At 49.2% G+C, this 17,190-nt stretch overlaps 1 protein-coding gene across 4 annotated transcripts in view; it reads left to right on the forward strand.

The window, feature by feature from the left end:
• The window catches only part of SHROOM2 (shroom family member 2), a 164,498-nt gene that overhangs the window by 107,391 nt on the left and 39,917 nt on the right, over positions 1–17,190 (forward strand). For 2 of the 4 annotated variants that reach the window (XM_005592935.4, XM_005592936.5), the window contains exons 4-5: positions 26–2,348; positions 3,862–3,962. The exons of the other annotated variants lie outside the window; for them this stretch is intronic. In XM_005592935.4, the coding sequence (XP_005592992.3) occupies positions 26–2,348; positions 3,862–3,962 (2,424 nt within the window). The remainder of the gene's footprint in view (positions 1–25; positions 2,349–3,861; positions 3,963–17,190) is intronic. 4 annotated transcript variants of the gene reach the window in all.

Genomic DNA, 17,190 nt, shown 5'->3' on the forward strand with positions numbered 1-17,190 from the left:
CTTGTCCTTCTTCTCATTCTTGCAGTTCTTCCTCCCACGACCTGTCCAGTTCCTGGGAGCAGACGAACCTACAGCGCACCTTAGACCACTTCAGCTCCCTGGGGAGTGTTGGCAGCCTGGACCACCCCTCCAGTCGCCTCTCGGTGGCCAAGTCCAACAGCAGCATCGACCACCTGGGCAGCCACAGCAAGCGTGACTCAGCCTACGGCTCCTTCTCCACCAGCTCTAGCACTCCTGACCACACCTTGTCCAAAGCCGACACGTCCTCCGCAGAGAACATCCTCTACAGTGTAGGCCTCTGGGAGGCTCCCAGACAGGGTGGCCGGCAGGCCCAGGCCGCAGGTGACCCTCAGGGCTTGGAGGAGAAGCTAAGGTGTTTCCCGCCCAGGGTCCCCAGTGACAGCGACAAAGGCCCCAGGCCAGAGTACAATGCCGAGCCCAAGCTGGCTGTCCCTGGGAGGTCCAATTTTGGGCCAGTCTGGTATGTTCCTGATAAGAAGAAAGCACCAGCATCCCCACCCCCTCCCCCTCCCCCTCTCCGCAGTGACAGCTTTGCTGCCACCAAGAGCCACGAGAAGGCCCAGGGCCCTGTGTTCTCAGAGGTGGCCGTGGCACAGCACTTTACAGCCCCGGCCCAGGCTCAGCCCCGTGGTGACTGGAGACCAGAGCCCACTGATCGGCCTTGGAGGTCAGCACACCCAGGGAGCCTCGGGAAGGGATCGGGAGGCCCGGGCTGCCCACAGGAGGCCCGCGCAGATGGCAGCTGGCCACCCTCCAAGGATGGAGCTTCCAGTAGGCTGCAGGCCTCTCTGTCCAGCTCAGATGTGCGCCTTCCTCAGTCTCCTCGTAGCGGCCGCCACCCTCCCCTGTACAGTGACCACAGCCCACTCTGTGCTGACAGCCTTGGGCAGGAGCCAGCGGCTGCCAGCTCCCAGAACGACAGCCTTCCTCAGGTGAGGGGGCTCAGCAGCTGTGACCAGAAGCTGGGGAGCGGCTGGCAGGGCCCCCGGCCCTGTGTGCAGGGAGGCCCGCAAGTGGCCCAGCTCTGGGCAGGATGCTGGCCTTCTGACACGGCCCCTGGAGCCCTCAAGAGTCTTCCCCCACCCACGGTGGGCCAGAGCCCACACCGTCACCTACCTCAGCCTGAGGGTCCTCCAGATGCCTGCGAGACAGGACGGTGTTACCCACTGGACACAGGGGCCGAGGGCTGCTCCGCGGGAGCCCAGGAGCCTCCCAGGGCCAGCCGTGTAGAAAAAGCCAGCATCACGTGGGCAGATGGGGAGAGCAGCAGGATCTGCCCGCAGGAGACACCCCTGTTGCACTCCCTGACCCAGGAGGGGAAACACCGGCCTGAGAGCAGCCCAGAGGACAGCGCCACCAGACCGCCACCGTTCGACGCCCATGTGGGCAAGCCCACCCGGAGAAGCGACCGCTTTGCGACCACCCTGCGGAATGAGATCCAGATGCGTCGAGCCAAGCTGCAGAAGAGCCGGAGCACAGTGGCTCTGACTGCGGCAGGCGAGGCGGAGGATGCCACCGGCCGCTGGAGGGTCAAGTTGGGAGGTGGCGCCCAGGAAGGACCCTTCGCTGGCACCTATAAAGACCACCTGAAGGAGGCCCAAGCCCGAGTCCTGAGGGCCACGTCCTTCAAGCGCCGCGACTTGGACCCCAACCCAGCAGATCTATACCCAGAGTCACTGGAACACCGGATGGGTGATCCAGACACTGTCCGCCACTTCTGGGAGGCAGGCCTGGCCCAGCCACCCTCATCTACAGGTGGCGGGCCCCACCCGCCCCGCATCGGAGGCCGGAGACGGTTCACAGCTGAGCAGAAACTGAAGTCCTACTCGGAACCCGAGAAGATGAATGAGGTGGGCCTCACGAGGGGCTACAGTCCTCACCAGCACCCCAGGACATCTGAGGATACTGTGGGCACATTTGCTGACAGGTGGAAGTTTTTTGAGGAAACGAGCAAACCTGTTCCCCAGAGGCCTGCCCAGAGGCAAGTGCTTCATGGAATCCTGAGAGACAAGCCAGAGAGGCCGTGGACAGTGGGCCGCACGTGTGAGGGCACGGAGCCCTGGTCGCGCACCACCTCCCTTGGGGACAGCCTCAACGCTCACAGCACAGCGGAGAAGACAGGGACGTCAGACCCGCCGCAGAGGCTCGGCACCTTTGCAGAGTATCAGGCCTCCTGGAAGGAACAGAGGAAGCCTCTGGAGGCCAGGAGCTCCGGGCGCTGCCACTCAGCGGATGACATCCTGGATGTGGGCCTGGACCCGCACGAGAGGCCGCAGCACGTTCATGGGAGGTCCCGGTCTTCGCCATCCACAGACCACTACAAGCAGGTAAGCATGGAGCCACAGCAGGGGCATGGCCCCTGCTGACCATCATCTTAACCTGAGGACAGGACACACCCAGAATGCAGTGGCTGACGCCAGGACTACTCATCTCCAGCTGTGTGAGCATTTACCTTTTCCAGATCTCCTAGTGTCCTCTGTGTCAGAGGTATTTGGGGACAAAATTGACACATTCTAGGCAATTTAAAGTGCCATATTTCCGAAAACCCACATTTTTTTCATTCCCGTTCTCGTTGCCATAATCTCTGGCTTTAAATGTGTTTCCCCTTAAGTAGCTTGCTCCTGCCTTCATGCTCAGCAAAGAACTTGGAGGGAGAAACTATGGGAAATGATAACTAACACCTCTGACATGGAAATGTGTGGTTTATGTAAAAGCTTAACGTGACATACAATAGCCACTTTTCAAACACTGATGGATGACATTTAATATTTATAGTATTTGGGTTTTTTTAGTATTCTGTTTTTTATTTGCAAGTATTTTCAAGGATTGCTCTGGGGCAAAATGTATTTAAAACACATTAAGTGTTTGCACTTTTTTAAGGTGAGAGTTTTGATGGTGAGAGTTAATGTCTAGCTTTCTAGAAAACTGCATATTTCTTAGCCCTGCTTCAAAGTTGACAGCCTCTTTCTCTCTCGCCCCTGCCCTCTTTGAAAGCTTTTTCTCCCTATTACATCTGCACTTGCACATCTCAAAGAAAAAAAAAGTTCTGCAGTGATAGATGCAGTTTCTTTTTAAAAGAATCCAGGGTGGGTGTGGTGGTGCATTTGCAATTCTAGCACTTTGGAAGACTGAGGAAGGATGATCACTTGAGGCCAGGAGTTCCAGACCAGTCTGGGCAACAAAACAAGACCTTACCTCTACAAAAAAAGAAAAAACACTTAGCCAGGTGTGGCGGTGCCCAGGAGGTTCAGGTTGCAGTGAACTGTGTTCTCACCACTATACTCCAGCTTGGGCAAAAGAGCAAGACTCTGTCTCAAAAAAAAAAAAAAAAAAAAAAAAAAACAAAAAAAAAACCACTAGTATATTTAATACAAGATACCTAATATGTGCATGGAAAGAAGGCTGCTGGTTTGCTCTGTGGTGTCCCAGCCCTGAAAATCCATACAGATGCTGTGAGTGTTTTTTTCCACCGTTGGATACCCTGGCTTGTGGCTGTTCAGCATGACCTCTGAGAATTCCATGCTTGCTCTGTCAGGAGCAAAGAATCCCGGGCTCTGGCGAGTACTAGAGCTTGAGGCTTCACCGCTGTAATTTGTGACCGGCTGTATTTTATTTTATTTCTTTTGGCCAATTGTGCCACACGGTTTTACAGGCTTCACGTAGGAGTTGTTTCCTGCCCAGAACAGAAGTGGACGCGGGGTCTTAGTTCAGTCGTCTCAATGAAATGCTTTGTAGAGCTGCCCTGGCAAGGCAAACCCACAAATGAGGGCTTTCATAATCACAGATGTCCTGAGGAAGGCAGCTTGAGGACTTGGTGTCTTACTGTGTTGCCCTTTGCAGGAAGCTTCTGTCGAACTGCGAAGGCAGGCAGGGGACCCTGGCGAGCACAGAGAAGAGCTTCCCTTCGCAGTCCGGGCCAAGGAGGGACAGTCCACGCTGAGGTGGGTGAAATTTGGATTCAGAGTTACTGAAGAGGTGTCTGGGGGTGGGCTTCTGTATGGGTGGGTGCTTGGTTAACATGGCTAGACGTCTGGCTTTTGCCAAACCCAAAGCGGCTGAAATCCAGCATAATTTCCATCATCCCTGATGCACTGGAGGTCTGGGCAGAGCCTGTGCACCCTGCGGCCCTGCCCAGAGACACATCCCAGGGCAGGGAGGCCTTCTTACACGGCGGTGACATTTTTTTGGTTCTTAAAATGGCTACTGTGTTTTCCACACGGTAAGACTGCTTATGGAGACATAATGAGAAGTCCAGTTTAACATACTGGAGCTGCACGTCTTTGCACAGAGCGCCTTATGGAAGGGCAGCTTTAGCTATCTAGCACACAGCTGTGTGCCTAGCTGCGGCCTGGAAATCGGAGTTGCCTCTAAGGATTATTAGTAGGAAAGGAACGGGCAGGCTTTCCTAAATTGGACCTAGTTAATGAGTTAATTTTGAGCTTTAAAATAGAAATCGAGTTAGTCGACTCCCAAAGAGAGGCTGCAAGCATCTGCAGAAACTGTGGCAGCAGCAGGAGATTAGAGCGTTTTGTGCCGTAATTCCAGAATGTGCACTAGGCCGCTTAGTTGTGGCGAGGACAGGGTTAGATTAAATACATAGTATAATCTGGGCCAGGCGTAGTGGTTCACACCTGTATTCCCAGCACTTTGGGAGGCTGAGGCAGGTGAATTGCTTGAGCCCAGGAGTTCAAGACCAGCCTGGGCAACATGGTGAGATCCCGTCTCACTAAAAATAGAAAAAAACAAAAAAATTAGCCGGGTGTGGTGGCAGGTTCCTGTAGTCCCAGCTACTCTGGAGGCTGAGCTACTCATTCAAGCACAAGAATCGCTTGAACCCAGGAAGTGGACGTTGCAGTGAATGGGGATTGCACCACTGCACTCCAGCCTGGGCAACAGAGTGAGACCCTGTCTCAAAAAAAAAAAAATAGTATAATCTTCCCCTTCATCACATGAGGAGGGCAGGAGGAGAGTGCGTCTCTGCAGAAGATGTGGTGCAATCTTGTTTATAAAAGGCGGTTGGAGGGATGGGAGTAAATGCACGACAGGGTTCCTGGGTGTGGATTGTTCTGTCGCCTTGAGAATCTTGTGTGATTGCTGTGACATTCACGTTAAACACCGACCTCAAAACTCAAGGTTCTGTTGCAGAAATTACCAATTTAAAAGTTTGCTTTCAAGAGCCTCATGTAATGGGGTTTTATTTCATTTGGCCTTAAACAGAGCTGTTAGCCTTCTACAAGGGGATCAAATATTTATGTGACTCTGCAGCGACAGGATTGATATTGTGTGTCTGCTTGGGGAGGAAGTCTCTGCAGTTACTTAACAGACTCTGAGGCTGAAACCAAGAATGCGTGGGTCAGAAAGGCCGACGAATAATCCACCTACAGAATTTAGCTGTGTCTGAGAAGCACAATTAGAGCTTTATGACTGTGGATTCCAAGTGGGTCACGTGCCGAGCACCAGCTGCAGTCTGTTTTCCAAGCCAGCTCCCAGGCCGTTGAGGCCGGCCGTGCGGTATATCACGGGCAGTGCTCGATGGGCTCTGCACATGCGGGCCTTGCTTTGCCCCTGCGCTGTGCTTGATGCCACAAGCGTATCATCTGTGCAGAGGGCACCCGTGCTGGTGAGAATGTATAGCTCTGCTGTGCATGGAGGGGGTCGCCCTGAACAGCTGTCACGTGCAGGCTGTGTGAGAGTGAGTGAATGGCACTGTCGATACTGAAAGGATCGAGAGGAAGCAGGGGCCCCATGCCTCATTCATCAAGGCCGTGTCTTCCAGCAGACTGCATAGCCACTCCAAAGAAATTGGTTCCAGAAACTCTCTGCTTTTGAGCTACTAACCCAGCAATTTTCAGAATTGTTGGGTGCGTTTTTTTTGTTTTTTTTTTTTTGAGTGGTGAGGCGTGATGAAATTTGGGAATATGTGGGTTGAAAAGTTGTTTTCAACTTTTTTCAGAGACTCTTTAATTTCTGAAGGACCAGCAAGAAAGAATACACTTGAAAAATTTAAATGGAAAATAATAGAAGTCAAAGTTCAGGCAAGGGATTGTCCTTTGCCCACCAAAAAGAAAATCTAGAATACAAAGGTTTGAAGATACCCAATGTTTTGCATAAGTTTAAAATAACATAGACATGTCTGTGTAAATCATATGAAGTGCTGCTGTGATAACCGATGCATAACAAAAAGTATGTATTGTTGTATTCTGTTTGGATAACAAAAGAATGTTGAGATCAGAATTTTTGTTGTTGTTGTTGTTGCTCAGGTGAACCAAATAGAGATAACATTTTTTGTGAAGTTCAAGATCCTATGTTAATATAAAGACAAGTAGGGCAAATTGAATTGATGATACTTTTTTTTTAAGTTATGTGATGCTTCAGAAGCTCAGAGGAGAGAGAGCAAAGTGACTTCTGGCTGGGTTTTGGGAGAAACAGGTGGTGTTTGAGCTAAAATAGAACTGAACCTGAGGGAGCAGACCCAGCACGTTTGCTTCCCTCCAGCTCTTCTGTCCTGAACAGCCCACCGCCCGCCACCCTCACTGCCATCAGAGGCTTCACCCCAGACCTGCAAGGTCAGGCATCATAGCCAGCAGGAGCCTGCTTTGGGGAAATGCTCTCTCCTGCTGACTTGGGGCCCCTTGAATACTGGGTCTGTTTCCTAGTGTGGCCATAACAAACTCCCCAAGACTGGGGGGCTCAAACAACAGAAGTGGATTCTCCCACAATCCTAGAGGCTGGAAGTTCCAGATCAAAGTGTGACAGGGCTGATTCCTCCTGGGGCCTCTCTCCTAGGCTTGTAGATGCTGTCTTCTCCCTGTGTCCTCACAGGGTCGTCCCTCTGTGCATTTTTGTATCATTTCTTCTTATAAGGACCCCAGTCCTATTGGATCAGAGCCCTCCCCAATGGAACCCAATTACCTAATTTTGCCTTAATTACTTCTTCTAAGGTCCTGTCTTCCAATGCAGTCACATTCTGAGATACTAAGGGTTAGGGCTTCAGCACATGGATTTTGTGGGGCACAGTTCAGTCCCTAACACTGGGAGAAATGTCCCTGCTTCTCCATTCTACCTTTATAGTAACCACTTCTGTCAGCTCTCTCAGGAGGTGTCATCCTACCCTTGAGCTGATCAGGCTTTATGTTCATGACAGATGTGAAAGCCTTTAAGATGAAGGGAAGAGGGAGCTGTCACCTTGTGGGTGGCACAGAAGAGGGGCATTTGGCAAAACCTGACTGGAGGGCTTTTTGAGGAACCTGTCTGGAGGGTTCCTTGACACCATGCAACTGAAGGTTGACAGTCGTACACACCTTCTGGTTCAATCATTCCATCTTTTAAGAGTTTACTTTGAAAGTGGACATCTACTGCCCCGTGAATGTGCTAACCTCTTCAGACTGGGATGGTTTCGCAGGGGGACAGTGACTCTTAAACTCACTTCACGAATGTATTTGCACACTTTCACTATTCCTTGCTGTCTGCTGGGCTGGACTGTTGGCTCCCAGAAGACTGGATTTTTCTTTTTCATTTCTCAGTACCCTGTACCTGACATATATCCTGCGCAGATTACGTGCTCAATAAATGGTTGGATGAATGGAAGGAGTGGTGGATGGACAGATGGGTGGATGAGTAGACGGATGGACCAGTCCTCAGGTAGATAGTTGGAGGATGGGGAGGGTGGGTGGATGAATAGTTGGATGGATGGAAGGGTAAGTGGATAGATGGATGCATGGATGGATACATGGATGAGATGTAGGGGTACATGGATGGATAGATGGATGAATGGAAGAGTAAGTGGATGGATGGATGGATAGATGGGTATGTGGATGGATACAGAGGTGTATGGATGGATGGATGGGAGGGTAAGTGGATGGATGGACGAATGGAAAAATAAGTGGGTGGATGGATGGATGGATGAAAGGGAGGGTGAGTGGGTGGATGGATGGGAGGGTAGGTGAATGGATGGAAGGGTAAGGGCATGGATGGATACATGGGTGCATGGATGGATGGAGGCATGGGAAGGTGGATGGGTGAGTGAATGGGAAGATAGAAGGATGGGTAGGTGGATATATAAGCAGATGGATTGGTGGCTGAATGGATAAATATCAGCCTGACCTTCCTTGAGTCAGTCTTTCTTGATTGTGGTGAATAATCTTTCCATATTGGTACATTCTGTGTCCTAAAATTTTATTTAGAATTTTAGTTTACACACTAGTAAGTGAAATCGCCTCTACTTATCCTTCTGCACTAGTATGGCATTTGGAATCAAGAAGACATAAACATCTCAAAATAAATTTGGTAGCACAGATCTGTTTTTGGTATGAGATTTTAGACCTCGTAGGAAAGTTTAGAGGTACCACATTTGTTCGTTGCTCCTCAATTTCGAGAGGCCTTGGGTGAGGACTGTGTTCTGGGTGGCTCCAGAGACTGGCACTGAAATGAGATCCGGGGGCGGCCTCTGGAGCTGTGGGTGCTGGCAGTGTCTTCCTTCTCTGCCTTCTTGCAGCCACTTCCGCCCCCGCCTGCAGGAGCCACTGCCAAGCACTGATGAGCTGGCACTGACCTCAGGCTTGTATTTTGTTGGGACAGATGGGAGGGGAGGCGAAGAATGAGAGTATATCCTAAATCCTAATACCAGCTGAACATTGAATGCATATGAAATAGAGCTCTTTAGGGAACAGTTTGCTTTCATATAATATTTGTAAACAAGCTAAATGAACCTGAGGGTCATCTTCCTGGATGTTTTCCCTGAGAGGTGACTTGGTGTACAGAGGTTCGTGTGAAGACCAATTTTTCATTTACAAAACAAGCTCCTTCATGTAGATTTCAGAACAAGTAACAGATTTATCATCCAAGCTCTCCCCCTCATTTGTCACTTTAGGGCAGACGTTTGCTTTCCCTGGCCTTCAATTAGCTCAGGGCAATTGAAGCTTTCCATTCTGAGCTGCTGTGCTAGGTAATTATGAAGACTGTGCTGGATTGGGTCAGGATAAAAAGGTGAAACTTGATCTTGGAATTTTGTCGGGGCAGAGCCCAGCATTGTGCATGGCTTTGTACAGTGTAGTACTGCATGCTGAACAGAAAGGTTCTTCTTGTGCAGGATGTAACAGCCTCACCCCGGAAGGGATAAACGGTAGCTGTAGGAGAGAGACTGTAGTATGGGTCTAGTGGGCTTGTCTTTATGTCTTTTTTTTTTATGTAGTTTTTTGAGACAGGGTCTCGCCATGTCGCCCAGGCTGGAGTGTAGTGGTGCAACCTCTGCTCACCGCAGCCTCCACCTCCTGGGCTCAAGTGATCCTCCCACCTCAGCCTCTGGAGTAGCTGGGACTACAGGTACACACCACCATGCCAGCTAATTTTTGTATTTTTTTGTAAAGATGAGGTCTCACCATGTTGCCCAAGCTGGTCTTGAACTCCTGAGCTCCAGCGATCCACCCATCTCAGCCTCCCAAAGTGCTGGGATTACAGGTGTGAGCCACCACACCTGGCCTTGTTTTTATACCTTACTTTGCAACTACAATTTCCCCTTACATTTATACCCATGGGAACTTAAACCCAGAATCGAGACAGGCGGCCACCTGTTTGTTTACTTTTTGGTTTGGTCTCGTGATTCCACATTATTTAGAAGGAGTAGCTTTCAGGTGATAGTTTACGGTTACAGGATTTCAGCTAAGGAGGAGAAGCGAGAGCAGGGAGGCAGATCCACAAAGCCCTCGTGTGGAGGGAGAAGAGTGCAAAAGGAGGCTGAAAGTGACCAACGTCCCTAGATGCCAGAGCTGAGGGAAGCCAGAGGGAAATGCAGAGGAAAATTTAACTCAAGCATCTCAGTTCTAGATGGGGCAGGTAAGCAGTCTTCTACAAACAGAATCTGTGTCATTGAGCAGGGCACAGTGGCATGTGTCTCTAATCCCAGCACTTTGGGAGGCTGAGGCAGGTGGATCACTTGAGTCCAGGAGTTCGAGACCAGCTGAGGCCACCTAGCAATGCCCCATCTCTACAAAAAATACAACAGTTGCTGCCCCGTGGTTGGGTGCCAACATACACAGCTGTACTTGCACAGGCTCCTTGATCCCTCATGTGACTCCCAGGCTGTGGCCTGAGACTTGCCTTTCCAGAAGAATCCAGCCCTGTGGAAAGCTGCCCCTTTGTTTCCCAGCAGCCCCATCCCTGGTGCCTACCCAAGAGCTCCCGCTAGCCAGGTGAGCCACTGGCGGCCTCTCTTGGGGGAGAGACTCCCGTAGCACGTGCTGAGGTGGCAGCCCCGCTCCGCTCTGCCTCTCCTCTGGCCTCCTTTCTTGTCAGCTGGCTGCGTTCTTCAAAGCTCTCAGCCTCTGGGCTGACCTTGGCTGAGTTCGCACGTTACGGGATCCTTTGGGGCTTTCACCTTTCTCCAGAGAGCTACCTGGAAATGTAGATGTCCATTCTCCCCTTTAGCTTCTTCTAGCCTCCATTCCTCTTGGCTGCGTCCTAGTCCAGTCCCCCACCCAGGTTGGGCCGAGGTGACACACCCACCCAGAAGGCTGTACAGATTGATCAATCGATTGATTCATTGACAGGGTCTCGCTCTGTCGCCCAGGCTGATGTGCAGTAGCACAATCATGGCTCACTGCAGCCTCTACCTCCAAGCTCAAGCGATCCTCCCAAGTAGCTGGGATCACAGGCATGCGCCAGCACACCTAGCTCATTAAAAAAACAAAAAAAGTTTTTGTAGACAAGGCCTCGCAGTGTTGCTCAGGCTGGCCTCAAACTCCTGGCCTCAAGTGATCCTCTTGCCTCGGCCTCTCAGAGTGCTGGGATTACAAGGGTGAGTCACCGCACCACACCCAGCCAATGTGTTCATTTTTAAAGTTTGACTTAAGAGTCCCAGAGATTCAGTGTCTTATGTGGCTGTTAGGTCCTTGCAGTTAGTCTCAGAAATCGATTTAGCTCATCTGTTTTCTGAAGGCCCACACATTTGAAATAAAAAAAGAAATCGTTCTGAGTCACCTCCTTCTCAATATAAATAGAAAATGCATTCAAATATTCCCACAAGTTTTGTGTCTTTTAAATCTGCACAAACCCAAAGAATTCCTAGAGGAGGCCACCAGAGCTAGCAGTATGTGTCAGGTCTGCATCCCCCCCGGGCCAGCTGAACAGCCCGCTTCAGGCCTCTTCATACCACACAGCTCACCACCACCTCCACCGCCAGGAGAATCCAGAAGGCTGGAGGGCGAAGGAGGACTGACGCATGGGCGGTGATGATGCGGGAGCCAGTGATGTATTTCTGCTTTGGGCTTTCTCACACGTGGCACTTGGAGCACATCCTTGGCAACATGTCTGTCCTCTTTGCCAGTTTAAATTTTTGTGTTTTCGTTTCCATGCTAGCTCTTAGAATCTAAATCAAGTGTTGTGGATGGTGTGCAAGACCATGGCTGTGTGTGTGAGTCTCATTGACCGCAGTGCTGACCCAATTTCCTTTGGTGGGAGTAAAGAGTAAGTTCAGGACTCCCCTGTAAATGATGTGCTCTCCCGTGGATGAGGGACAAGAAGGACATCAGGGTACTATGCCAGCAGAACTCTGTCCCCTGTTAGTCGAAACAAAAGTGATGGCTGAGATTAGTCCTTCTGTGGCACCCAGGAAACTTTGATAGCTGGGCCAAGAAGCAGCGGCGCTGCAGTGCCCCGGGCCGTGAGCATCATGGTTCATGCTCAGCAAAGCCACATCACCTGTCATATAGACCCGACATCAGCTTTACAGTTTTGCTTGCATATAACTTGCAACTTTGTTTTGTGTTTTATAGCCTAAGAACTATTAAAATAAGGAAACAGATTTTATATATAGACATTAAACAGTCTAATAAAAAAATCAAAACCACATATTGTATGATGCCATTTATATAAAATGTCCAGAATAGGCACATCTGTAGATAGAAAGTAGATTAGTGGCTGCCAGGGGTTAAGGGGGCAGAAGTGAGGGAGAGACTGTTCATGAGCATGGCGTTTCTTTCTGGAGTAATGAAAATCCTCTGGAATTAGATAGTGGTGATGGTGACTGTTGTGACTATACTAAAAACTACTGAACTGTGCTGTTTCAAAGGGCAAATTTTATGACATATTAATTTTATCTCAGTCTTTAAAAAAAAATCTCAGCACTGGGAATCCATAAGAAAACTTCTTTTTAGTTTAAAATGGGTCTGTCAGGCCAGGCGTGGTGGCTCATGCTGTAATCCCAGCACTCTGGGAGGCCAAGGCGGGTGGATCACCTGAGGTCAGGAATTCGAGACCAGCCTGGCCAACATGGTGAAACCCCGTCTCTACTAAAAAATTAGCCAGGTGTGGTGGCAGGCACCTGTAATCCCAGCTACTGGGGAGGCTGAGGCAGGAGAATCGCTTGAACCTGGGAGGCGGAGGTTGCCGTGAGCCGAGATGGTGCCACTGCACTCCAGCCTGAGCAACAAGAGTGAAACTGTCTCAAAAATAAATAAATAAATAAATAAAATGGGTCTGTGCATTAAGTGGCTGTAGTTCAGAGATTGACAAAGGTTGGGGAAAATGAGATGATAAATATTTTTGGCTCAGAGGGAATTAGTGTCCCTGCTGCGACCGCTCAGCTCTGCCGTGATGGCGCAAAAGCAGCCACACAGTGACCAGGTTGCCCTCCCTGCAGGCCTGCTAAGAGGACTCTGGCTAGATTCCAGCCCTTGCTGGTCCCCCTGGTGGGGAGTGGCAGGGGAGGTGGGCAGCATCCCTATTGTCCCACCGAACCCAGCAGCCACAGGGGCCTTTCCCTTCTTCACATTCCTTCCTGCCCTGCCCTAAAGCAGGAAGCAAGACAAGGAAACCTCTGAGTCAGGTATGTGGATGTCCCCTGCAGAACTCACCTGGTCCCTTCTTTCAAGTCATTTGTTTCTTTCTGTGAGTCAGCCCTGCCTCCTGTTTACCAGGCACAGGTGGTTTTACCTGTGGCTCCCTGAGCATGACTGGAGTCGGTGTGACACAGGCTGTGTCTCTGAATAGAAAGTCTCCACACTGCCGTGCTGCTCTCCACTCTGTGTTAGCCCACTGTATGCACCAGAGCTCCCTCCCGGCTCCCCATCTCCTAAGCAAATCCCACACACCTGCATCCCATCCTTCCTCAGATCACTTCCGGAATTGTCTGCAGAGCTTGAGTCTCATGATTTGTGAGACACTCTCAAGCAGCTCACCCAAATCGGGTGGTGTCAGATGGTGAAAGTCTGAGGGGTCTAGGTCAGGGTCACTTGGAAACAAGTTCCTGGGGGAGCAGAGCAACTTTCTTCTCTACTTCGAAGAATATGATAAAGCACCCCTAGACTCACTGGTTTCGAGTTCTAGGGAAGCAGATATTGATGACTCAACAGAGGAAAGAATTGTGTAATCATTGCTTTAGTCAGGGGTTAGCAAACTATGGTCAACAGGCCAACTCTGGCCCCCTGTCTGTTTTTTTAAATAAAGTTTTATTGGCATGCAGCCACATCCATTTGCTCACAGACCGCCTGTGGCTGCTTCCTCTCTATAATGGCAGAGAGTTGAGTCATTGCAACAGATCAGATGGCTCCTAGAGCTGAAAATATCTGCCATCTGGTCCTTTACACAAAGGTTTGCTTGCTGACCATGTTGGGCTTAGTGGAGGGATGAAAGGGATGGTCTTACATGAGCGTGCTTCCAGCACAGGGAGCATGGAACCCAGTGGCAGTCTGTCTGGATGTTTTCAAAGAGGCTTCTTTGTGATAGTTCATGATTATCTTGCAACATGATATCTGCCTCCCCATCCCTAGTATGGTTAACTTGGGGAAGTTTGCTTTGTCCAAGTAGAGGGGGCTGTGGCTTGTTCACAGCCCAAGAATGCAGGAGCACGCAGGATGCTGTAGCACCAGCTTTTCTGACTTGTTAGTGATAGCCTGGGTTAGGGAAGGTTGCCTTTGGACCACATGGGCTGGGCATGCCGCTCAATTCATGGAAAGTGACTCAGAAAAGTTTGAGGTTTCACCAAGACTGTCTAAGAGGTGAGGAGGAAGTTCTTTCAGAACATAAGGGAACTGGGGTGGTGATTTCATTCTGTTCTTTTTTTATTTGTGGAATTTTTCAAGGGCACAAATGTTTTGTGTCTATTAAAAGCAGATTTGTATGCATTTTATTACAATGATTAAGATTTTAAAGTCTTAATAGTATTAATACTATACAATCTACAAAAAGATTTGAGCATCTTATAAGCCCTGATAATTATGCCTCGCTCTAAGAAACATGGCTATCTGGAAAGCCGCATTATAAACTTTAATATTATAAATGTACTTTCTGTTTAGAAGTAATTCTTGGAGAGTCTCCTTTAAGAATGGATTCCTAGGCCAGGCACAGGGGTTCATGCCTATAATCCCAGCACTTTGGGAGGCTGGGAAGATTGCTTGAGCCCTGGAGTTCAGTACCAGCCTGGGCAACATAGTGAGACCCCATCTGTACAAAAAACATTTAGCTGGGCATGGTGATGCAACCTGTAGTTGCAGTTATTTGGGAGGCTGGGTTGGGAGGATCACTTGAGCCCAGGAGGTCAAGGCTGCAGTGAGCTATGATGGTGCCACTGCACTCCAGCCTGGGTGACAGTGAGACCCTCTCTCATAAATACATAAATAAATAAATAAATAAATAAAAAACAAAAATGAAAAAAACAGGATTCCTAGAGCACAGCCAGCATGCAGATCTTGTTTTCTAAGGCTTTTCTCCAATAAAAGGAACCAGGGCTCCTCAGAGGAATGGCTGAGTCTAGGGTTGGGGCAGGAACTGTACAAGATGAGCCTGGAGTATCTTATAGTGCCAGAAAATAAGTGCTCAAATACACCCATAAGTAAACCCAGCAGTGACAACAGTGTGGATATGTCATAGGGACACAGGAGCCAACAGTGACCAAAGGCAGAACAAGTTAAGCAGCAAAATTAATTAGTAGTGGATTATAATCCAATATATAAAATGAATCCACAGCCCAGACTGATAACATGGAATGGTTGAATAAATTAACAAATGAAGAACAGAGAAATCTGCTGTGCAGAAAATTGCAAATACTTTATGTAGCTACTCTGCCCTTAAGGAGGTGGAGCATAGCTCCCCACACTCAGTATGGGCTGCCAACAGTAAGCTCCCTCCAAAGAGTACAGTGTGGCAAGGGGGGCCGAGGAGAGGAACATCACAGTGGAGAAACCGGTGTCTACCGACTTCACCAAGTGATCAGGGTCAACGTTGACAGGTAAGTTATGTTGACAGCATGCCCCTTGATATCATAGAATGACAGTGGCACTTCACTTCCGTGGTCTCTCTCCCAGAAGTCCCAGGCTAATCATAAAAACACATCAGACAGTTCCCAATTGAGAGACATGCTGCAAAATGCCGGAACAGACCTCTTCAAAACTATTAAGGTCATCAAAAACAAGGAAAGCCTGAGAAACTATCATAGCCTATTCAGGCTGCTATAATAAAATACCTAAGATTATATGACTTATAAACAGCAGAAATATATTTGTCACAGTTCTGGAGGCTGGGAAGTCTAAGATCGAGGCACTGGTAGATTCGGTGTCTGGTGAAGGTGCTTTCTGCCTCACAAATGGCTGTCTCTCTGCTGCGTCCTCACATGGTGGAAGGGGAGAGGGAGCTCTGAGGGGTCCCTTTTATAAGGGCACTAATCCCATTCACAAGAGCTCCATCCTCATGACCTCATCACCTCCCAGAGGCCCCACCTCCTAACACCATCACCTGGGGGTTAGATTTCAACATAGGAATTTGAGAGTGGGGGGCACAAATGTTCAGTCTAAAGCTATAGCACCCTCACAGCAAAAGGAGTCTGAGGAAGCAGGCTTGAGTATGATGCAGTACCTGGATGAGGTTCAAGGACAGAAGGAGAACATTGAGTAAAAAGAAAATTGGAATAAAGTGTGGCCTTTAGTTAATATTAATGTACCAATATTGATTCATTAACTATGACAAACACACCCCATAGTAAGTCAGATGTTAATAATAGGGGGAAGCGGGTAGAGGGCATATGGGAGCTCTCTCCCGCCTGTTGCAATTTTTTAGTAATCTAAACCCATTCTAAAATGAGATGCTGGCCAGGCGCAATGGGTCATGCTTGTAATCCAAGCACTTTGGGAGGTTGAGGCAGGAGGATTGCTTGAAGCCAGGAGTTTGAGACCAGCTTGGGCCACACAGCAAGACCCTGGCCAGGTGCAGTGGCTCACGCCTGTAATCCCAGCACTTTGGGAGGCTGAGGTGGGCGTATCACCTGAGGTCAGGAGTTTGAGACCAGCCTGGCCAACATGGTGAAACCCCGTCTCTAATAAAAATACAAAAATTAGCTGGGCATGGTGGCATGCACCTGTAATCTCAGCTACTCGGGAGGCTGAGGCAGGTGAATTCCTTGAACCCGGGAGGTGGAGGTTGCAGTGAGCTGAGATCACGCCACTGCGTTTCAGCCTGGGTGACAGAGTGAGACTCCATCTCAAAAAAAAAAAAAAGTGTAATGAAATATTTATTTTTTACAAATTTTTATGTAGAGGTGGTGTCTTGCCATGTTACTCAGGCTGGTCTCCAATTCCTGGGCTCAAGCAATCCTCCTGCCTCAGCCTCCCAAAAGTGCTGTGGTTATAGGTGTGAGCCACCACACCCAGCCCTGTAATAAAATATTTAATCAGCCATCAACTGATTGCTGTTCCGTACGTGGCCTGGCAGTATGTGTTGAGCATTTGAGAAAAGGAGATGGCCCAGGGTGAATGGCACCCTCTCTTAGAGACAGGAACATGTACTTGGTAAAGTAGTACATGAAGATGAAAAGTACTGGAAAGAACGTGGGCTTTGGAGTCGAAGACACAGGCTCGAATCCTCATTCTGCTTCTCAGTGTAAGTGTGTCAGGTCCCCCCCAAGCTTGCTGAGCTCACAGCCCTGGATCATGGGGATGTGCAGAGCAACCTTGCTCGCAGACTTACTTACTTGCTTAAGGGATATAACATTAATGAATCAGCACAGTGCCTAAGGTCAAGTGTCGACATGCAAAAATAAAAAATCTAAAATAGCAGTGGTACAGTATATGCTGCAAAGCAGCATATGTTATTTGGAGAAATGAGCAAGAGTTGGAAGTAACTGCTATGAATGTAGAAGAGGTTGACAGGAGCAGGTTGGAAAGAGAAACTCTGTCCTGGTGGCTA

Source organism: Macaca fascicularis, chromosome X, assembly GCF_037993035.2.
Source record: "Macaca fascicularis isolate 582-1 chromosome X, T2T-MFA8v1.1".
NCBI lineage: Eukaryota > Metazoa > Chordata > Mammalia > Primates > Cercopithecidae > Macaca > Macaca fascicularis.